Here is a 23,099-nt window from a genome sequence, read left to right as displayed (position 1 = left end):
GGGGGGTTGGGGGGAGGGCAAACATTTGTGTTGTAAGAAAGTGGTTGAAACAAATGAAACTGTGTTGGTGTGAAGGTTTCTGCATGACCAGAGAAGGCCCCGTCACAGGGCTCTGTCACGATGTGCATTTGACATCAGGGTCTTCCTACCCATCTCCATCAGCAGGTCAGCCCATCCTCACTGGTGACATGTTTAGGTCCTCGCTGTAACCCACTGACTCCAGCTGGATTCAGTGAAATGTTGCCAGTTAAACAAGCAGCATAAGCACTGCAGGCATTGCCTTTAGAGACAAGCAGGTTTGCTGATTGCCGTAGAGGGCCAGGTTGTTTTTGAGTCAGGCTCCAATAGATACTGGAGGCAGACCAATGCTGTTGTTGAGAATATAATTTGATGTACTAAGATAAAGTTATTGCCTATTGCATATCTTAATTTTTTAAAATTCCTGAGGCATAAATTCTGTTTTTCCTAATGTGAGCATACGTCTCCTGAATGCCTTTAAGAGCTGCAAATGTTCACAAGAACAGCAAAGTCTTGACCTTAGGACTGCTAAGAAGTTTTACCATTTGCAAATTATTTAAGTAACAGTTCCTGCAAGCATGACTTTAAAAAGAAAAAAAAAAACAAACAACCTGTTCTTCAAGCAAATAAACCTGGGCTGCCTCCCTGGCTGGTGATCTCCCGTTCCATGACTGAGCCAGACATGGTACAGAAGCTGAGCTCTGGTCTTGTCTCTTTGGTCAATCTTTCTTTGGTTTTCTCTGTTTCCTTCTTAGATTTCTGATTTAGATGCACATTGTACCTTGTATGAACTGATGTATGTATCAGTTTACTTTGAAAAGGATGATGAGTACATCTCAATGGAAATTTTCTGTCTTGGGAAGATGTCTTTCAAAAGTGAAATGTAGTAGGTGTGTTTGTAATTGGTAATGAGCGAATAAGTTGGAAGGCATACCTGTAGGTGGAGAACAAGTTTTGTCTATCATGAATATTTAAATTTTTGTGAGTGATATCAAATATTTATGTACTTCTCACGATGCCCTGAAATGACTGAAAATGTGGGGAGAAAAATCAACTCTCTTGTTAACCTCGAGCAGGCCTTGCGTTCTGTTCTCAGTATGAAACTGATTGCCATGATTACTAGAGGAATTATTTTCATTAGTTGTTTCTCAGGACGTGTCAAGGAAGCATATCAAGGATGAGACACATATACTCTATTCCAATTAAACGATCAGTTTTATGTACTATAATTTAACTGAAAAAGTGCTGTCAGGTTGTTTTATATATACACATCTATATATATGTATTAAAAGTACAAAAGAACTTCTGCTTTTGATTAAACTTTTACTGATACAGTATGTCCACCTTTTCTCCAACCATTTTACAGACTAAGAAACTTTGCAGACTTACAGCTTTCTACACCTCAGTGAACAGCTGCTGAATAAAAAGGCTTTGTGATCCGCTTGAATGAAACACTTTTACCCCACCACAATCAACTTTATTTATTTTTCCTCTCTTTTCCTGTCTCATTCACTACCTCTTCTTCTCACAGTGCTGCCATACTCAGGAATAGAATGGCTCCCTACAGAGAATATTTTGATGAAATAAAATGAAAAACTGCTCTCCCACGCTGTCAGGGAGCTACACCCGTGATGCTCCCTGAGCTTTACCCATCAAGGAAGCTCCATTCACACTCTAATTTAAGAAAATTTTTGTTGACATTTTGCTTTGGAAAAAAATCAAGTTTACAAATGTTACATGCAAAATGTGATACAAAGGATATAATGCTGGCATAATTCTGTTAATCAAGCAACCTTTGCCAAATATATGCCTTTTGAGGAACTGGCCAATTATTTTTGTTTCTACTCAACTGTAATTCATTCACTTGCCCTAAAAATGTTTATTTTCTTTAAAATTCCTTAGATTACATTTCCAGTATCTTCTGCATTTTTTTCTGCCATATCCATGCAACTATTTTCCTCTGTGACTTGAATACCAGTCATTTAATATTTTTGTATTTTCCATAGCCCCAAAAAAGGAAAAAGGCAAAATAGGACTGTTATCAGAACTCCTTTGCAGACCCAGTATCCATATACTTTCAGAATCTAAATCCTAAAGCTAGTGCTTTAGCTCTGTTTGGATACCAACATCAGATCTATATAGTGCACACTTTCCATTGCCTGCGAAAAGATTTCCAGCTCTTATAGGTGATTTTGTCCTCCTCTATAGTGCCTGAATATTGTCTCAGTGAAAATGTAGATGCTATTTCAAAAAATATTTATTGAACGCGTTGGCCACATAAAGGAGTTTTACTAAACATTTTCCTTTCATTACATAATGCAACTGTCCTCTCAATTCTTATGTTTATAAATATCTGTGATATTTCATCTAGTAGCAACAGACAGAAAATGAACTCCAGGGTGAACTCAAGAATGCTATCAACAAAAGCAAAGCTGACCTCTTCAGAACCTATTTCTCGCAGACAGTAAGCACAAGCACACTGGAAGTTGAAGATAAGAATACAGCTTCACAACATACTGCAATACAGTCAAAGAAAGCTGGGTACCTGAAGCACAAAGGTATTGAATCTAGTGGCATTTGCCATTAGTGCCACTCCAGAACAGCAGATGATACCATTGTAACATGTGTTTTTGTCCAGCTTCCAAAATTGCTCCTCAGGAAAGCTTCATGAGAAGCAGGCACTAGGCCAGCAGTGCCAGAAAATTGTTTTCATGGAATCGCTTAGATTCCTGCCATATGCCTGTCGATAACCTAAGTGATTTCCCACTGAGACAACTTTGGACAGCTCCTAGTGGTTCCGCCAGAAGGAAAGCTCTCTTTTGGCACACGTGGTAGAGCTGCCTGCCTAGAGACTACAAGGGGCTATAGACAGGCCCAGGGATCCTACTGGCCCCTATTCAAGTCTCGGCTGTTCTTATGTGCAAGGCACACGGGTAATTTGTTCTCTCCTGACCCAAGAGGAGCTCTCTCTTTTCAGCCAGTGAGCTGAGAGGAACAGGAGAGTAACAACATGTCTTCAGTGGTAGCCAGGTACAACTGGCGAAAAAGGAACTTAGCATCAGTACGTTACAAAATGTTAAAATTAAAGTAAGGCAATTGTTTTCATTCCAGTTCTGAGGAAATGTGAAAAAGAAATAGCTGTACATATGACTTTTTTTTAAAAGACCTTTACTATGAATGCATCCATCCCTATAAACAACACATAGCACTGCTAAATATATTTACCAGTACCTCTTAACTGACTATCATGGATTGATACATGCTAGTACTTTTGATTTTGAAGTCACTTGGTATAGAAAAGGAGAAATTGAAGGAGCCTGGTAATAAGTCATAAAATATTGCTAAGGTACTTGAGTAGCCACATTTCTTAAATGGCTACATTTTATTATTAATAGTTTCAATCATTTGTGAGTATGATCTATTGGATTAAATTTGCCTACTGACGTAGAAGAATAAGAAACAAGAATGTCTTACAACATGGAGTTTTCTGTCTTACTGAAGAGAGCTGTTCAGGCTCTGCTTTCTGTGATGGACTCTGATTGCAGGTCCTCACATGTAACCAGCTTATGCAGAATTCTTTTTTTTTTTTCCCCTACAGCTAGCAAATAAAGCTTGGAAACATATCAACAAACCAAAGAAGTTTGTTAGAAAGCAACAAGAGCTGCTCTCTTTTGTTTTGTCAGAAGTCTGTTTCGGTAACGTCAAAAGCATTTTGAGAAAATACTTCATTTCACAAGTGGATAGAAATGCTTATGGGGAGTAGGAGACACATCTCTAATCAAGACTTGTTCTAAACCTATAAGACTTTGCTGGAAGAGGGGCTGAAATTACCTGAGGTCAGAAATCTTTTGAAGTGCTCTCTATAGCAATAATTTTTAGCATGCATACAGCCTGCAATAATGTATAGCATGCATACAGCCTGCAATAATGTATAGCATGCATACAGCCTGTGGCACCCACTTATTTAGGAGTTGCTAAGTGCAGGCAGACTGTGAAAAAACCCTCACCTGTTCATGGCAAACAGAAAAAAAGGAGTATTAGTCACATCTCTCTATTGCATTTATCAGAAAAGGAATGAAGTTCATGCTTGTTCAACTCTTGATCTCTAGTGTAATAGGCAATACCATGAGGAGTAGTGATCTTTGAGCTATTTGATCTCTAGAAAAAAATCAACAGCCTGTAGCATATAAACCATATAAACCTCTACTAAGAGTTAGCTCACCAGCCACATTCATTAATTTTCAATTGGTAACCTAGAAACTGCAGGATGGTTTTCCATGACAAAATATAAGTCTCCTAAATGGCTGTGCTTTCTAGCATGAAATATGGTGTTATTTATTTACTACTGTTTCTTCCTCAAAAGAAATGAGGAATGTGTTCCAATTAATCTGTCTTTTAGGGTATATATCAGTGTATTTATCTCCTTTTATACCTGCTGAAAATAAATACACGTGGCTTTTATCCACATACAGAGTAGCGTGGACTGTGGAGAAATTGTGAAAAGTTCCTTGATTATAGGAACAGATCCAACAGCATGGGAACATTTCATTTTTCCATACATCATCCAAATATTTGTGACTCTTTCCAAACCAACTTGTTTCACAACTTGCATATATATTAGAACCCTTTACTTTTCCCCACGGACAACTATGCATTGTTAGCAGAAGGTAATAACTGTGCACACCACTGAGGTGGCAAAACTTTAAAATCAAAGGATATGAGGTTTGATATATTAATTCTGAAAACGCAAAGTTTTGAAATCTGTGTTTGTTCGTGATATTCTAAATAAAGACTCTTCGCTTTTGATTTTAGATGAAGGTGTGTGTTATCCTGGAAACATGTGCAGGCACATGGTGAAATAAAAGTCCAAGGACACTGTCAAACTGGTTGTTGCAACTGGAAGTCTGTCCATTCCCATGACCTTACAGGACAGTGAAAAGTGACAGGTGAAGCTGCTGTGTATTCAGCAACTATTAAAATGACATGTGCTTTGAAGCATAAATATTACAGTACAGAGGTGAAGGATTTCCCCTAAAGAAAATGGAGGCTCCACTCTACTAATCTACTTTTAGCATCTTCACATGCATACACAGTTTGATGGATTTTTATGGATATGGTTAAAACAGATATGAAAGGAAGTAATAATTAAGCATGATGAATTACAATTAAAACATATTAAGATGTCAATATTGATATGAATGTTGCAAGTTGTAATGGAGAATAAAATTCCATTTTAAGTAAATGAAAACTCAAAATGTAATATGCTCTTTAAGATGAAGGAGTTAATTTTTTAAATCCAATGAAAATCCCAAAGAGGAGATAAGGTTTCATTTTTTTCCTTGTGTACAGAAACCCTCATGAGGTTCAACAGATTTACCTCATTCTGTTCTTACAGACCTAAAATTGTCAAGAGAATGGATACATTTCACAGTAGTGTGTTCTTTTCTCTAATAGTATTTGACATGACTGAACTTAACCCTTGTTTTTAGTATGGGCTGCGTGTTGTTTTCGATCTTTTTATGATTGTATGACAGCGAGACTGCAGCACACATTGAAAACAGCACAAAATTAATCAACTGACTTGGCAATTTGATACCAATAACAAAACTAAAGGTTTCAGTTAAACATTTATTCTTATTGTGGCTCCTATTTCTAAAATAGAGCTGTCCTCATTGATGTTAATTGTTCCATTTCTTGAGTTTCTGTAGATGACAGGCTTTGACAGGAGATACTTATATTCTAGGACTGCCTTTTGTAAGTTAAACTGATTTAAGATGGTTACAAGGAAAAATCAGACGACACAGAAAAAAATCTGATTTTCTACTCAAATATGACATATGCTCACTCTTTTTCACTTCTTTGAGGTTTTTTTCTTCTTTGAAAAATGCTATTTTAGAAAGACAGGTTCTGAAATCTAATGAAAATTACAGGAATAAGGTAAGAAGCCAACAAAAAATAGTAATAATTAAAAACAAAGCTGAAACCTTTAAAAAGACTGGAAGAATTTAGTAGAATTTCAGCACATAGCAGTGGGACATGTTGAGTGCAGTACAGCTTTCCAGAACATTCAACTTTTGATTTTATCAAAGCTGAGAACAATTTTTTGTGTTTAACGCAACTCACAGCTCTATGATGCTCTATCCAATAGGCTTAGAAGCACTCAGTTCATTTTCCCTAACAGGGGTGAAAGAGCCAAGAGCCCAGCTAAAGTGCGTTATGTAATGTAGTGCTTGAAAGGTATGCACAATGCATCGTAATTGTTAGTATACATTTCTGCAGCCAGATATTGCTAAAAATATGACGTAAGAGTATTTGAGAGCTGATCAGATTTGCGATAATAGCAGCAGTGTTTGCATTTAGTATGCCTAAAAATATGTACACGGGTGTTCCCATTTATGTTTCCAATTATAATTCAGCAAAGTTCTGTGGGAAAAGTCCTCCCTTAATTTGATTTTTGTGTATGTTATGGAAATTTAGAATGAACTAATAGATATCTGCTTCAGACAGTTTGTTTTTTTTTTCAGAGAAAGATAAAAAGGAAAAGATACTGTGTATTTATATTATTTATATGACTGTATCTTAGTGTGATAAGCTGTTTATCATTTAAATCATGTTAGAAAACTTACTGCTTCATAAGATCACTGATTTACTTACCGTAACATTGTAATTAAGTAAACTGTTAAGAAAAGTGATAAATCTCCGTCAAAATCACCAAAATACTTTTTGCTAAAACTTCATAATTATTGTTTTAAGTAAGCATAAAATTAGAAGAAAAATGTCAGAGGAGCTAGAAATTTATTTTAGTTATTTTATCTAATTGCACTGGCTAACAGTGTTGATGTGGAGCTAATAAATACTAGTTTTTTGAAACTTGCTATAAATTTCTATATTTCCTCTATAGTTTCTAGCTTTACTCTTATGTCCCAGGCACAGGCAGTAAGGTAAAACTTTTTACAATTCATCAGAGCCGTGACACAGTGGCATGGCACAGTCTGCTCCAGCAGACTCTCAGCCTCACATAGCTGATGGTATCTTGATAAACCTGAGGCTCTCTTATTTCAAAGGAAGTGTTCACAAACTTCCTATGTATTTGTCCTATGGTATCCACGTTCTCACCCTTTTCTCATCAGTCATTATTCTGTAAGGAAGGACTAGAATGGAGAAAACAAAGCATTATGGGAGAAATGAGAATATTCTTGCTGGAGGACCACCCTACTAAGTCCTGTGAGCTCACTCCTGGCTCCTCTTCTTAGTCCTTAAAGCATGAGTTGTTTCAGTAGAGGAGCCCAGCTTCAAGTGGGAGAATAGGATGGGATTTGTCTGCTGCAGCGTACAGTAGGAACTTAGCTAAGGTCTTTCATTCCCTGGCTGATTCGGTATGCAGGAGGCTGTATGAAGCAACTATGGTGGCAGAAACATCTGGGATGTCATTTACAAGTGAAAAGCCCAATCAGTCTTAGTGCTTTGAAGACCACTGTGTCTGTAGCCTCAGTGTGACCCTTCATACTAGATGTCAAAGGGAAAGTGGCCACCCTGACCCCCCACATGTACTCTGACATCACATCCCAGCATGGCATACCTGTGGAGACACATCTTGTTCTCAGTAGTCCTGTGCTCTAGACCAGTTCCTCAGGAATGTGTGAGCGTTTGAAATGTCTGTTGAATTGCTGTACTTTCACATTCATTAATGCAATCTGTGAACCTGGTGTGTAGTTTCTACTCCTGGAGTCTCCAGCCTATCTTGCAGGCAGGATTTGGAACTAACCCTTAGTATCAGACGTACAGAGCTGTTTAGAGGATTAACTTCTATTGAGCATTTGGACTTTAAAGGAAATAAGCCTTCTTCCACTTGTGCTGGGGAGTACTCACTGAAGCAGGGTTAGTTGGTGTAAGTAAGTATCATTGATTTGAACTTTTACATAGCTCAGTGACACAGAAGGCTTAGAGGGACACGATGTGTAGATAAAAAAGGAAAATGAACACAGCTCTGACTCCCAAAGGTCTTTATGATTACACACATATACACACATACACACATACACACATACACACACAAAAAAAACAAACAGAAATCAATCTGATACTGAGATCAGTCCTTTGAAATCTTTTTCTGAAGTCTGCTTCCTTATTTGAATCTCTCAAGAGTAAGCAGCCACCTACCTACGATCAAACCAAGATCCAAAGAGCAGGTGGTTGGTTTGCTAGTGTAGCAGATTTGTTAAAACTAATTATTTCCAACAGTCATTACAAAACTTAAGGAGCCTCATGGAAAACGTGCCTGGAAATTTAGGGCAGGTGGGATTGGATAGAGGATTAAGTGTTAGACTACTCTTCCTGAAGTGGGAGTTTGTAGGATGTTCTCCCATTGCTCATTGGATCCAGCCCTTGTAGCAAACTGCTTCCTAACTGGTGCATTTAACCTGAAGATGTGCAGCCAAGGAAGATGAAAAGACAAGCAGAACAATCATGAATATATTACAGGGTCAGGGAAGCTCTTCAAGGTATAGGGACATATTTGAGATAAAGAAAGGAAGATAAGGCAACAAGACATGATGGAGTATCTTACTGTTCTAAATTGCATCATCTTTCATAGACAGTGGGTTTAGTATTCTCCCCATTGATCCAAAGTCTGGTGACTGCCTGTCTTAAAATAAATAAAATAATAATGTCTACTTCAGACTGTTTTGTTTCAGAGACAGAATTGATTTTTTTTTTCTCTGATTTCTTTTTTAAAAATGATAGGAGTTTAAACTCTTTAAAGACTTTGTATTTCTATTAATCTAAAAGGTACTAGAAGTAACAAAAATTGAATTTTCCTTTGTACACGAGGCTTAAACAGCTGCCTTTTCACCCAGCATAAACCATGATTGCAAAATGTAATTTTTATTATTATGGAAAAGAAGCCTAGTTCTCTTTTTCTTAAAATGTCATAGGTTCATTTTCCTGTTGCACAGAAAGTAGATATCCAGTGACTCAAGACACTCTTCTTTAATGGAAAAATGCTTTATTATCTTCATTTCCTTTCAGTAGAGTTTCTAAGGCTTTAAAACAACAAATAAGACAGTTGAGATAGCGTTCTGAGCTATCTGCTGTCCATAGACGTGCCATGTTTCTTGATTTTTTTTCTCTTTTAACTATTTGAGCAAGTAATACAGGATTAAATAGCACAGTAACTGTTCAAGATGAAATTTCCAAGTTACAGTTGATCAATTTTACCCCCCAAAAAAGTAAGTTTCCAAAAGAGAAAGGCAAATCTATGGGAAATTTTGGAATTAAACACAAATTAACAATAGATTTTATTATTTTGCACAGGACAGCCTATTTACATAATCCATACTCATTCACAGCAAACAGGCACTCGCTAGGTCCTATCCTCCTGGACTCATAAACCATTTAAAGAGATTTAATATCTCATTTCTACTGATACTTTTGGACATTTTTCTTGTGCACAACTCACTTGTTTTTAAACCACAGAGAATAATGATGAGGTATGAATTGTTTTCTTTTGGTTTTTATTTGTATCAGTCTCATGTTCAGCTGCTGTTCACTGATATTACAATGATACAAAAATGAAACTGTTGTTTTGAGTTTGCTTTATGAGAAAAAAAAATACTGTTCTTATTATGTTATGTGTAATGTGATTTTCCCTGTGGACTATCTTGATAGAAGTATTATGTTTATGGAATTTGAATTAAACTAGATTAAATATCTGCAAAGATGTGCACTACAGATTTTTTTTTCTTCCTCAAATCTCAAAAATAAGCAATTCTTTTGAAAAAAAAATACATGCAGACAAGCTAAAAGCACCAAGGGAAGCAAGAAATAAGGGCATTATCAGATATAATAAAAGCAATCTGGTATCACAGATACTTAACCTCTCCCCCTTTTCTGTCTTCAGTGAAGTAGAGATGTGTTTTGAGTGTCTCTACAAACAGTGAATCAATAGCAACTTCTCGGCTATGGATATTTCTGTATCAGGATTCCAACTGAGATCTTCAGTGTAATCCAATTCATTGCATCACCATTTTGGCATTTTAATATAAATGGAATCATCAAAGAAATGACCCAATGCTACAGGGTTTTATTTGTAATGCTGTGCACAACTTAGAATTATCTGCTTTGACATATGATAACTCAGGAAATGAACCAACTTATTAATAGTACAGTTCTGTGTATCCTCATCAATTGCACATGCAAGCATTTATATATCTGATTACCTTCAAGAAGTGAAAGGAAAAATATATCCCTTGTAACGTGTATGTGTCCTTGTTCAGGAGTACACAAAACCAAAATGAGATGTTTTCTAATGGTGTTTGACATTGTAAAAGAATTTGAGTCTTCAATGCTAGGTTGAAGGACTCTGGCTTACGTTTTAGATTTTTAGCTGAAGTTAGGATAACCGTACAATACTATTATCACTCAAATAGTTCAAAGAAGTCTTGTGTCCACTCAAGAACCTAGACTCATGTTTTCCTTTGCACGTGAAGAAAGCTTTCATTGGAGAAAGCCAATACCTTCTGCTTTTCACTGTCAGCCTGTTGATGCTCCTTAGCCAGCCAAGTTGAACCGGCAACTGTTTTGTACGCAGACTGATGATGCTTTCCCCCAAACCTTTTCAAAACACAAGTTATATTCAGTCACATTTTTACTAATGCTACACGAGAAAAGGGGAATCAGGCATAGGTGGGCCAGGCATACAGTTTGTAGAATGCAGACATGTATAATTATCAGCTTTCATGGCAACATCTTCATCTACTGGGATTCCATCCTTCAGTAATATGGCAGATTTGTAAAAGGCCAAAAGATGTGTAGATCCTAATTCTCAGGTCTGCCTTCTAGTTCTATTTTTTTAATTTTTAATTTTTTTTTTTTTTGTCTGTTTGTTCAATTTCTGTGTGGTTCATTCTGTAGTTTTCAGCAGAATATATACATATGCACACATACAACCACACACGTATGTGTACTGTTTTGTAAATGTTCCCAATCGTGCTTTTTCTGCTTTGCATCATTTATTCATGTATCTTCCATGTTCTCATTTATTTTTTGTGCAATTAAACCTTATAATAAATTATTATTAAATATAACTTGACAGTAACAGTCTTAATGTTTTGTTTTCTCCTGAGCATTCAAGACAGAGAGAAAAAAAATATGTGTGCATGCGTGTGAGAGTACGTGTTGGCTGGGGGCTGTGTTTCTATTCTGTATCACAAATAGTAAGCACTGGAATAGCTGTCATGAGTGGCAAGAAGCATGTAAACCACATCACTGTCAGACAGCACGTTTCTCTTCCTGCTTTCAAATCTAGCTTCAAGGATCCTTGATACATTTGCTTTTGCCAACTGAATAATACTGTTTGCCCAACAGTGTGATAACACCTCCTGTGCGGAAAATCATGGACATTTTTTGTTCTATAATGCTCTCAATTTTAAGATTTGAAAGTCATGTATACAGAGAATGTTGAACACATTTTCTTTCTCACCTTGCCACACAGACTTATCAGACATTTTTTCTCTGACAAAATGAATGTAATTTAAACATATACTGCTTTGCTCGGCATAGTTGTTCTAAAATTATTACCTGTAAGTGCACCTACTGCGTAAAAACGTTTAAATTTTGGAAGTACCAATAATCTTCACTTGTACGTATGAATCAAAGGGTGCATTTACTGCTGCAGACTGTCTCATAATGCAGATGCACCCTGACTGGCTTGGGTACCTGTGCTGTCTGGCCAGAGCAGCCTGGGCCATGCTTGGCAGCCAGTTTAACCTTCTGTAGTTCACATGTGCAAAACAAATCAAGTCCAACATGCAAATACATGGCCTGAACTCGGGTTACTTCATTCACAAGAAAGAAGTTAATTGTCATTTCTTAGGTTTATGCAGTTCACGTAAATCTCCTGTGCTGGCCTGAGTGATGATTCTTCTTTTCCTCTTTCTATGTCCCATGTAGTGTGATAACTGTGTTCTGCATAATTGTTACCAGCCTAGAACATTTTAAAAAGAAAAAGGAAAAGTTGAAGGACTTTTCTGACAATGATACAAATATTATGACAGGATACATTTTTTGGTGGGATTTTTGCCTCAATTTTGAAGTTAGCAACTTGAGGGAAAAAATAAATAAATATTGCCAATAATCAAATAGTTCAAATCTTGCAAACCAAAAGAGCTACACAGAAGAAATCTTTAAATACAATTGTTTCATCAAGAAAAAAGAACAGTGAAAATGTATAAGCAGAAATATTTATTTTTTCCCAACTGTAGCTTAAGAGTAAACTATGCAACTCAGGGAATGTAAACATCAAGATACAGAAGAGATGAAGTTAAAAAATATGCAAAATACAAAGTATGAGGGAACTCCAGCTAATCTCACCTCATCCTGAGTACAATACAAAGCATTAAATAAGGCCTCTGTGATCCTCTTCCTCTTCTTCCTGGTGACACACATTCAGTTAGAAACAGAATGGAAGGAAATGCATCATGTATTACAATATAGTCCAAACTATTTAATTTCAGCATAGAAGAGATAACACTGATGTAACTTACTTGACCGTTGATATCAATAATATCCAATAGACTTCCTCTGAATGCAGACCATAACATGCAAGAGATTAACATTCTTTTGTAATGGTCTGGAGACACATCAAAAGAGCTCCCATTCAGAGGCAAGAACAATGACAGATTGCCAGCAAATTCCAGAAGCTTCATATGATGTGAAGGGGAAATAAACGTATTTATTTTTTTCTACTCAATATTTCCTTCCATTAGAAGCAGTGATTCTGGATCAGACTACTACTATATAATTAGTGTACAATAGATACAAAAAGCTACAAGATATAAAAATACCTCAAGATGTCACTTGTGCTCTCTATGCACGAAATAGGAACAGCCCAACATAAGAACTTGAATAATATCTTTTGTTTGTTTGTTTGTTCTTGTAATGGGAAAAATAAAGCAACTTATTTCATAACCTGCTTAACTGATTAGTTTTTTCAAGTTTAAAATTTTAGCAAGAAAATTAAATTTCAAAGTCTACATTTTTTATAGCTTCTGATAAGCATAGAAGAGCTTTTAACACCTTAATAGCTTCATGCTTCTATATTAAGCAAATTGATTTGTTACTCACTTTTTGCGATAAGCTGTGATGATGCAGTAAATGAGTAGGAAAACTAACAGTAAAACACCAGCAGATGTTCCTCCAGCTATGTAGATAATAAACCATTTGTGATCCCAAGTTGCTAGAATATGATTGTAATAAATATTGTTAGAATTTTGTAAAAAACATCATGAACTTCCTATGATAGACTAAGCTGAAAATCAACAATTATGTAGACACATTATCCCATGGGATCTCAAGCTCAATACCCAGATCTCACAACCATTACCTCATTTCTGAAGAGCCTTTGTTACGCTGAACTAGCATTTACAAAAGCTGCGACTGAGATGATGGAAGGTGAATGAACACAGCACAGCAGTACTAGAAAAAAACAAGAGATGTCTTGTATATTCCTTTTCCTCTCATTCCCTCCTGTGGTGAAAAAGCAGTCCAACAGCATTCATAAGTGACTCAATATAAAGTCAATAAAAGCACTCCGATGACTTAAATGAATATCCTTGACATTGTAAAGGTTTTCTCATAAAATACATGCATAATGAACTTGCAGTAATTCAATGAGCAACAAGACATTTTCTCAGCCCCAGAATTCAGTGCTTCACACTTTTATTAATTATTTTCAGCTCTGATTCAAAACTGTTCATTTTTTAATAAAAATATTTCCACAAAAAATTCTTCTGTTATGATCAGTTTTTTTATAACCCTGTACTTCAAATAATTTGGTGATGGATGTCAAGAAACTCACCCTATTTGTTCCAGTATTAGCAAAAATTATTCCTTTGAGAATCACAACTGAGATAGGGAAAGTTACATATATTGCAGTTTGAGCTTTGCAAATGCGGAGTCTTCTCCAATATGGAATCACTTCATCAAATAAATCTACAGATCAATATGTAATAATGAGGGGGTCAAGATGAGCTTGACATCTTCAAGGTATGAGTCAACATATTCTTAAAGTATTCAAGCTCGTGGAAAGGGAGTCATTCTTTCAAGTGAAAAAAGCTGGAGATATAATATGCTCAAAGTCACGTAGCAAGTCCACAATTCTAGTCCTCGACATAGTTTTACATTTAAAGTATGTATGATTTTTATCATCAGTTAGTGCTATCATTAAAAAAAAGAAGAAAAAAAGTATGTCAAACCACAGAACATTAACTCAGCTTTTTGCAGCCCACCACAGTGCGCTATTTCCTGCTTCTGTTGCATCTCTGTGCTAGTTGTCTGCAAGCTTGAGAGTAAATAGCACAAAAAACAAGCAGTCACAAATAGAAGCTAATAAACACAGTATACAGTGTATTTGTGACTAGCAGTAGCCACAAACATCTTTGTCAGGTGATTTTACCAACTTCTTATAATCCCAAACTTCTAGCAAACTGCAGTGAGCTTACGTGATAGCAGTGTTTTGATGAGAGCGTGAGTCTGTCCAAATATGTACTGAAGAAATATTTCCTGCATATTCTTCAGTTTTTCAACAGGTAGCAATAAAACAAAGCAAGCATACAAAAAGGTGAGGATGCTTCGGGAAAAAGAAGGCTGAGGGGAGGCCTGATGGCGGCTGCAGCTCCTCACGGGGAGCGGAGGGGTAGCGCTGAGCTCTGCTCTGTGTGACAGCGATAGGGCCCGAGGGAACGGCATGGAGCTGTGTCAGGGGAGGGCAGCTGGGGGTTAGGGACAGGTGCTGCACCAGGGAATGATCAAGCATGGAACAGATGACAGCTCCAGGCTGCCCGAGTTCAAGGAGCATTTGGACAACGCTTTCAGATACAGGGTTTGTATTTTGGGTGGTCCTGCTTGGAGCCAGGAGCAGGACTCAATGATATTTATGGGTTCTTTCCAACTTGGGATATTCTATGATTCTACAATAAAAAGGGAAAGTTCAGTATAAAGAAGTCATAGGATGCTCTTTTGTATTACCTAATACAAGACAGTGAACATATCTTACGGACACAAAGTTGTTCTGTGTTTTCAGATAAAAACTAGCAAGTTATTGGTGAGCAATAACTACTTAGGTTAGCTCTCCTTAACAGTCTAGACAATGTAGAGAGAAAGAGAGTAGTTGAAGATGAAACCACAGCTGCTCCAAAGAGCTTTAATTCTGGATAGACGGGAAAATTATATGCTTAATTCAAAGACAAATGAAAAAGAATCGGTACTGGTAATGACAATAATCTCAGCAAACCATCTGCTGAGCCATCACCAGTTGGCTTTTTTCCTGGATCAAACTACCCATTGAAACCAGCTCAGGTATGTCTGTTTAGTATCAATGTGTTCATTGGAAAGGATAACAAAAAAATACTGAATAGAGATGAGTCTTATCATTGGATTCCAATATTACTTCACTCAAAAGAAAAAAGAAAGAGAAGTCTCTCAAAAGTTTACACTGCTGAAGGTATGTGACACAATAGAGAATGCTACCTGATTATGCAAACCAACGACTTCTGTCACAACTACAAAATGTAGACACTCTACTTCCAGCAAGTTTTCGATGGCTACTTGCTTGAAATGACAAAATAGTGCATATGCATATGTCCAGTTTCAAGAAAAAATATTTTGTTCAAGTTCTTGGCTACTTGCCACAGAAAACCTTCATCTGTGCCAATGAGTACTTACAGGAATAAGGAGAAAACACTCTGTAAGCAACAAAGAAATTTTTACTACTCTGTTCAAAACTGTATGTTTAATATCATTTTGGGTGGGTGAATGTGGATAGAATTCCAGACTTCAGCAGTGTCTCCATCCTGCAGTCCAAGCAAGATGCACTTCATTTTTTCTTTTCATGGCATTTCACCTTCAGTTTATCAGGTCAAGATAACAATCTATGACTGAATGAGTTTGAGAACTGGTATTATCAGCTGTCAGTTAAATTTGGATGAGAGAAGTCATTAGATTTTTTTGGAAGCAATAACAACTCAAAAGACCTTTTGCCTTTTCTCATCTTAATAAGTAAACCTTCCCTGAGGCACTTGTTTTTGTTAACAACACAAAATCTATTGTAATTACCAACTTTAACATAACATTCTAGGTTTTGAAGAAACATGTCACAGGTTTGCCATGTGTCTCTTTAGCTCTTGTGTTCTCATCAAAGGCAATATGTTGATTTGAGTAAAATTCCTATCACTGAGTGTTTGCTCCTGCAATTAGCTTTGTAGCCTTGGCATTTTCTCTACAAGACTCTGAAACTTTTCTGTGCAAAGGCTTTAGTGCTTTGGTTTTGAGGAGAAAGTACTGATGGGGCAGACATTTATTTGTCCTAACAAGAGATTTTAACTGCACTGAGAATATCTACATGTAGCTTGTCACATGCCTTGCTGATCTGGCATGTAAGCTATGTAACTAGACATCACTGAAATAATTTTGCCCACAGGTAAAAGATAGAAATCCAGAGTGACTGCATTATTGCTCAGAGAAAAATGCTTTTTTGAGTAGAGATCCACAGACACAGACTGATATCTTGCATGCATACAGGAAGAATTCATGTACGAAGAAGGAAGCTACTTTCACTAATACCTTGATTCTCCTCACCCACTACAACAGCATTATGTTGTGTCTATTTTCTGTGGCATAGAAGTACTGCTGCTTTCTCCCAGCTTGGAAGGATTGTGTGATAACCTGCTGTGACTGTACAAGGGCTGCCCTGTTTTTCATTTCATCTGTCATTTTTTTCTAAATGCTGCATTTTCCTTATGCTGACCTGTTATCTTTGTGATTATTTGGTTCCTGTTCTCTGAAACTGAAGGCATCAGGAAGCAGTTCTCGAGATGAAAAGGCTCTTTTATAGCTAAAATACACTGGAGAAAATTTAGCAGTGCTCTGAAACCAAAGCGGCTTGCTATCAGCCATTTTAGGCATTAGTTGCTACACAGATTCTGCATAGAGCTCAATCATATAAGGCTTTTGTGATTTACAGTAGTTTTCATGCAAAATAGATGGGTTCAAAATGATTGTAAATTGTAACAATAAAAAAAGTAGAACAAAGCCAAAACCAGAAAGAAAAAAAAAAATTAGGCACAGACCTTCCTTACATCATTAACTCAAGTCTCACTGGCACGATCCAAATTCAATCCATCATCCTCATGCACACATCACCAGGTCTCAGACTGCACAGAAGGTAGTCCCAGGGGCTGCCCAGCTGGCACTGTCTGTGGTGGCCCAGAAACCAGTGCAGAGCCTTACCCAGCCACCTGAAACAGCTGAAGTGGCATTTTAAAGTCCATCCATAACACAGGTAAATCAGTAGGGAGAAACGTGACTTCATTATGCCTTTTTTCTTTCATCTCCAGCCAATACCAAAAGTTGCATTTGTGCTGCAAGCCTCTGTATTTGCACACATTGAGCTCAGATGTCAGCCCAGTTCCCTGGCTGCTGCCAGAGAGAGGTGATCAAAGCCCGTAAATTTTCATTTTGAACTTAAATCGTTCCACAACATTTAGGTTTTCAGGATGAAATAACAGCTTTTTTCATGTTTTCAATTTCTTTCATTCTCCCTTTCTTTTATATACCAATGTACCAATACCTATTTACATACCAAAACAAAGTTATAAGAAATCTGCTTCTTTCCTTCAGAAACTTGCTGAAAAGAATAAATCTAATCAGAGGGAAAAATATGGTAAGTAAAAATAAAAAATTGGTTCAGACGTGAAATCTGGTGACATGACCATATTAGCAGAATTTTCAGAAACAGCAGAACAGTGAGGAGCATACAGAAATTAATCTGAAGTCTCTTGAACATGTTACATAATTATGTAATACTCAGCCTTCTGTTTCTGCAGCTGTTGTTTGGCAAATCCACACTGATTTACATATGTGTTACTTTATGTTTTCTAGGTTTTAAGGTCAAAAAGAGATTTGTAGAACTGCCATTTCAGCTGGAAATTCTGTTACTATTAAACAATAATAACAATATTTGGTGGGAAAGAGCTGACAATAATACTGAACGGATCCCATGGTTTTGTTTTCACTGATGTTGAAAAACATTAAATGAAGCATGCTGACTTCTACTGACACAACTGCAAGAGCAGCCAAGGCTTTTCCCACACCTAAATATCTGTTCTCTTACATTCCTCTTCTTTTCTTCACAGGAATTTTATGTTATTTCTCCTTGCAATAATACTTCCACCTTCAGACAAGAAGTAAGCTTCATTTTTCTACTGTGTAACCTCTCAGAATCTGTGGTTTTATTATATTTCTGCAGATAATCTCATGTCCTTACTTTATATCTCCTTTCCTACAAGTTTCTTCCTCTTCAGAAATTCTTAGAATCTTTAAATACACAGCTTCTCTTAAAATAAACACAAAAAGTTTATTATTTTTCCTCTTACTCTCTCTCAATCAAAACAGAGTTCTCCCTATTACTATTCACAGCGCAACTATTCTGCCAGCTCCTAGACTCTGCATTTCTGAATGTCTCTGTCACTGGCCAAGATAAGATTTGCAGTACCCATGCAGAATTATATCAACAGAATAAAAACACTGGAAGAATTCTGTACCAAATCCAAGCCTAGACTGTGGCTTAGCTGTAACACTTACCTGAAGAAAATGATGTGTCTGAACTGATAAAGCATACACAAAAATTAGCACATCTAGTTTCTGTCATCACTTTCATTAAAGCTACAACAGAGCAGAGTAAGAAACTCTAAGTGAAGGTCTTCACAGGGTCTGTGGAAGCCGACACCTGGCCTCTCTCTGCTTTCCTCTTAGCATTTCTCCATATCCCCATGGAACTATTAGTCATGCATTACGAAACGTATCTAAACATTAAAGGCAAACAATTGGAAATCTTTGATGCTTCACTTCTTTTGGAATAACAAAAAAAAGCAAAATAAAGTATGTCATAATGTAGAGCGTTTTAGAGGGAGACAACTGTTTTCTGAATCACACTTGAGCTTCTTCAGTGGTTTCATACCTTTTTTTCCAACAGTAATGCATAACTATGCTGGTATTAAAACCAGCTGTGATAAATAGAATTTTCTTCAAGATCAAAACAGGCATGGAATCTAATGTCTTTCTTTATTTTTTGTTTTATTTTGTTTTTAACTAGAAAGAATTTGCATAGTTAGGTCATAAAGTTGAGGCTGTTTGGCAACTCATTATTTGATTTAGTTTTGGTACAAGAAACACTTTGTTTGGAGCAAACAAAATATTTTAATTGCTATACAAATTGCAAATGCTTGATTATATGAATACAGTCAATATTTTGAAAATTGAATGTTTAAAAATTTTAGAGGGGAAAAATTATTCACCTGATGCTTCATCACATTTTGTTCATTTTCATGGACTTTCGTGGTCAAGTGTTCAGAGTAAAATAGATAAACTTTTTCTTCCTGAGTGCATTCTCAATATATGTATCTGAGATGAAGCATATTCTGAAGCATTATTCTGCATGCCACAGCTCTACGTGCTGCCAAACAGATGTCTGCCAGCTTTCATTTATTACCACTAACAAAGGCAGTACCAAAGACAGCAGAGAGCTGGCCTGAATGCTACAGTGGGAGAAGAAGGGCTTGGGTGGTACAGGAACTCTGTTTTCAAAAGGCATTCTACACAGAAGAACTAAAACTGAGCTGTTTTTATAGTCACAACAGAACATAGAACTAAAAGTGGGATTTAGCTCACAGTTTGAGCAATCTAATTTTATCTGTCTACGTATGGAGACCTAAGCTCCCATTATAATCGAACTGTGAAAATAGTCCCAGTGAAACCTGAAGAATTATTCAGCTCCCCCTATGGAAATTCCTTACTTGAACAAAGCACAGTCCATTCTACAGATTCTACATTTACAACAGAAGTTTGCCCTTAGCTCCCGCTGGAAGACCGGTCTCTCACCTAGGACCAAGGTTCATGCCCTGCAGTGCATTGTGTTAATGGGAACCGCCCCACGTCTTCAGGAGAACACTGATCTCCCCCTGCAAACTCTGCAGTCTCCTCTTTCAAAGAGTCTCCTTCCTATCATCAAATCAGCTTCTCACAAACAGATCTGAAGTCCTATTATGACACTAGACAAGCTAAACCAGCTTATTTCCATGGAAACCAGACAGATTGTTAACTTTGTCATCTTTCTCACACTGCTCATTTGAATGTGGCATTTGAATAAACTCTCATTGTTACTGGAGTGTTATTTGTTACGGGTGAAGATGCTAATGCCTCAGAAGGTCCTGGAAACATTTACCACTACCTTCTTTACTTACCAACCACGGTGAAACTCATCTCAAAGGTTTTATTTCTTCCAGTAGCTATGCAGCGGTACTTTGTAAAGTCGGAAGCTGTGACGTTTTGAATGACAATTGTTGAGGTTGCTTGACCAGAGCAATCCACCAGTGCACGTTTTATGAAATCTGAACCAAATCTTTGCTCTCCTACTGAGTTACACAGGACAATGGTATCTGTTCCACCTGCTTTAATCCTTTCCCACTTCACTTGCTGCACCAAACCTCCAATATCATAAGAGCAAGTAAAAGTGACACTTCCTCCTGGCTTGGCAAACATCAGATTATTTTGTCTCTCAGATATTTCAGAAGCATCTGCTGAAAAACAAACAAAAACAGGAAAAATGCCCACTGTCATTTATACCTACATATGAGTCTATTTCAGTGTTTTTCTAGACCAAACAGCTTTAATGGAACTGTGAGGTGTGCTGACATTTCAAGAAGGCTATATCTATAAATTTTGAATATATTAACAGTTTAAGCAAATATTCAACAGTGTAAATTATTGGATCAGCCACATAAAACTTGTGATATTCTTACTCTGCCTTCACTTCACTGTTTATAAAACTAAAATAGTTTGATGTGCCTTTGAGGACTTGTATTAGCAAATTATATTACATCACATTCCGGCCTATGAACTCTAATTCAAAAATCTCACCATTTAAGATGAAAAATATTCTTTACCACTCCTGTACTCAGGAGAAGTCTGTATGACAACCAGGCTATTTGAATGGAGACTTACAGAAAAAGTCAAGATTACAGCCATATACAGATCATAGATGTATTATATTTTAAATCATTTAGGCTGAAATTTTCTTTTTCTGAGTTTCTGTTTTTAGTAATAGAATTCACTGTTTACACATCAAATAAATACTGAAAAAAGATTTCCAAAGCAAATTTGTCAATGTTGCTGGTATTCAGAGATTCAACAAGCATGTGGCTTCTAGAAACACCTTTGTAATGCATATTTTTCGCAGTTAGGACTAGCACTGTCATCTTTTTGAAGACTTTGATGTTGAATAAGATTAATGATCCAACTGCTTTTTTGTACACTGTAAAAGGACTGATCTTTCAAACCGGTCAGTGAGATTCTGTGTTTTATTTATGTCTTTATGTCAAAAAATATCACTAATATATATTTGTGTGCTTTCCTTTATGTAAGGTAACAACTGCAATTCATGAAGGAGAATTAAGAAAAGTGCATAGGAAAACTGATATTCATTAAATGCATGAAAATCGGTTAAAAAACAAACAAACAAACAAACAGAAACTTAATATGAATTTATAGCCAGATTCATGGAATTGGACAGTTGCAGCAACAGTCTGGATGGAACATACCACTGTAGGACTGAGCTAAATTTAGATCCTGCTTGGTATAATATTTTTATTATAAATCTAGGAGAAAAAAATGCTGGTAAATTATCAGAATGCTGGTAGTATCGAAGTTGTCAAAATTATAGGTGCTGGAGAAATCATCAATATGGAGTGACCTACCTAGCCTCTAAGCTAGCTGCAAAAGATAGCAGGATTTCATGTGGGCAAGAATACCACTCTAAATCTAGGAACAAATGATTCCATTCATGTTGGCAGGATGAAAGTTTCACTGTGGCAGTCTGACTTCTGACACTTGTCTGGTCTCCATGAAACAGTGAAAGATAGGAATGAAAATGTCTAGCCTACAGTTTTTAATAATGTATCAATGGAACACAGAACAGAAAAATTACATTCTTTCTGTCTTTGGAGACTAGAAAGATTGAAATATTGAAATGTTGAAAGAGAAAAGGAACCATGTCTAATGAGTTTACCTAAAAAAAATGAATTAAGAACCTGAAGATCCATGCAGGCTGCAATGAAGGAGACAGAAAGTTAATGATAGACAAGGACAGAAAAGAAAGAAATCCATTAAACCAAAAAGAAGACATAAGTCAGGCTGAGAGATCTGGAGCTGTTCAGCCTGGAGAAAAGATGGCTCCGGGGAGAACTGATAGCTGCTTTTCAGTACCTAAAGGGGGGCTGCAAGAAGGGAAGAAACAGACTCTTTAGCAGGGTCTGCTGTAACAGGACAAGGGGAAAATTCCAAACTAAAAGAGGTGAGGTTTAGACTGGATATAAGGAAGAAGTGTTTTACAGTGAGGGTGTTGAGGCACTGGAACAGGCTGCCCAGGGATGTGATGGTTGTTCCATGTCTGAAGACACTCAAGGCCAGGCTAGATCAGCAACCTGATCATTGCAGGAGAGTTGGACTAGATGGTCTTTAAAGTCTCTTCCAACTCAAACAATTCTATTATTCTAAGAATTTACTCAGAGAAATATTATTCATATGACGGTACTTGACACTTAAAAAATATGTTCCTGAAGCCACTATAAAGTTTTACTTTATTCTGATTTTTTAGACAGAGAGCAGATTCTGATCAGCTAAGGAAAATAGGTAAATAAAAAGGGAATTGATATCACATCTCTCTTTTGACCATCATATTCTAACAGGTCAGATCCTTTCCTTCTATCCCACTTTCCACTGGCTTCCAGTAACTGCCTGCTTGACAAATAATGTGTATATTTGTCTACTTCACTGTGCAAACTTTATACTTCTAATGTGCAAACCCTACTACTGCTACTCCTTGGGAGCCCCCATGCATACTCATCTGCTCCTGTGTGTGTGCTTGCTGTCCTACTCATTTCCTGCCAATGTCACCCCAATGCCAAGGTGCTTCTTATATCTAAACATCCTTATTAGAGAAATTATAATGTATACCTGTGATTATGTACCTC

At 36.8% G+C, this 23,099-nt stretch overlaps 1 protein-coding gene and 1 long non-coding RNA gene across 2 annotated transcripts; one reads left to right on the top strand and one right to left on the bottom strand.

The window, feature by feature from the left end:
- Window positions 1-7: 7 nt before the first annotated feature.
- On the top strand, window positions 8-8,063 carry LOC109366717. The gene is made up of 2 exons (XR_002113245.2): window positions 8-2,576; window positions 3,617-8,063. It is a non-coding gene; the product is annotated as an uncharacterized LOC109366717 (long non-coding RNA).
- Window positions 8,064-10,862: 2,799 nt separating this feature from the next.
- On the bottom strand, window positions 10,863-20,703 carry CD226 (CD226 molecule). Its single transcript, XM_010708707.3, has 4 exons — window positions 20,313-20,703; window positions 13,141-13,252; window positions 12,388-12,448; window positions 10,863-12,001 (listed from the first exon to the last, which is right to left on the bottom strand). The coding sequence occupies exons 1-4, from the start codon at window positions 20,686-20,688 to the stop codon at window positions 11,873-11,875; spliced, it is 678 nt and encodes a 225-aa protein (XP_010707009.1). The 5' UTR covers window positions 20,689-20,703; the 3' UTR covers window positions 10,863-11,872.
- Window positions 20,704-23,099: the final 2,396 nt, after the last annotated feature.

The sequence above is a fragment of the Meleagris gallopavo genome, chromosome 3 (assembly GCF_000146605.3).
Source record: "Meleagris gallopavo isolate NT-WF06-2002-E0010 breed Aviagen turkey brand Nicholas breeding stock chromosome 3, Turkey_5.1, whole genome shotgun sequence".
Taxonomy (NCBI): domain Eukaryota; kingdom Metazoa; phylum Chordata; class Aves; order Galliformes; family Phasianidae; genus Meleagris; species Meleagris gallopavo.
The sequence above is the reverse complement of the archived record's forward strand: the minus strand, read 5'-3'. Positions and strand labels throughout refer to the sequence as shown.

Excerpts from the sequence above, each read along its gene's own strand:
- CD226 (XM_010708707.3), bottom strand. The coding sequence starts at position 20,688 with ATGACAGTGGGCATTTTTCCTGTTTTTGTTTGTTTTTCAGCAGATGCT. Across the intron at positions 13,253-20,312 it reads GATGAGTTTCACCGTGGTTG|CAACTTGGGATCACAAATGG; the intron begins GTAAGTAAAGAA and ends ATCATATTCTAG. Across the intron at positions 12,449-13,140 it reads ATCACAGCTTATCGCAAAAA|GAAGAAGAGGAAGAGGATCA; the intron begins GTGAGTAACAAA and ends GTGTGTCACCAG.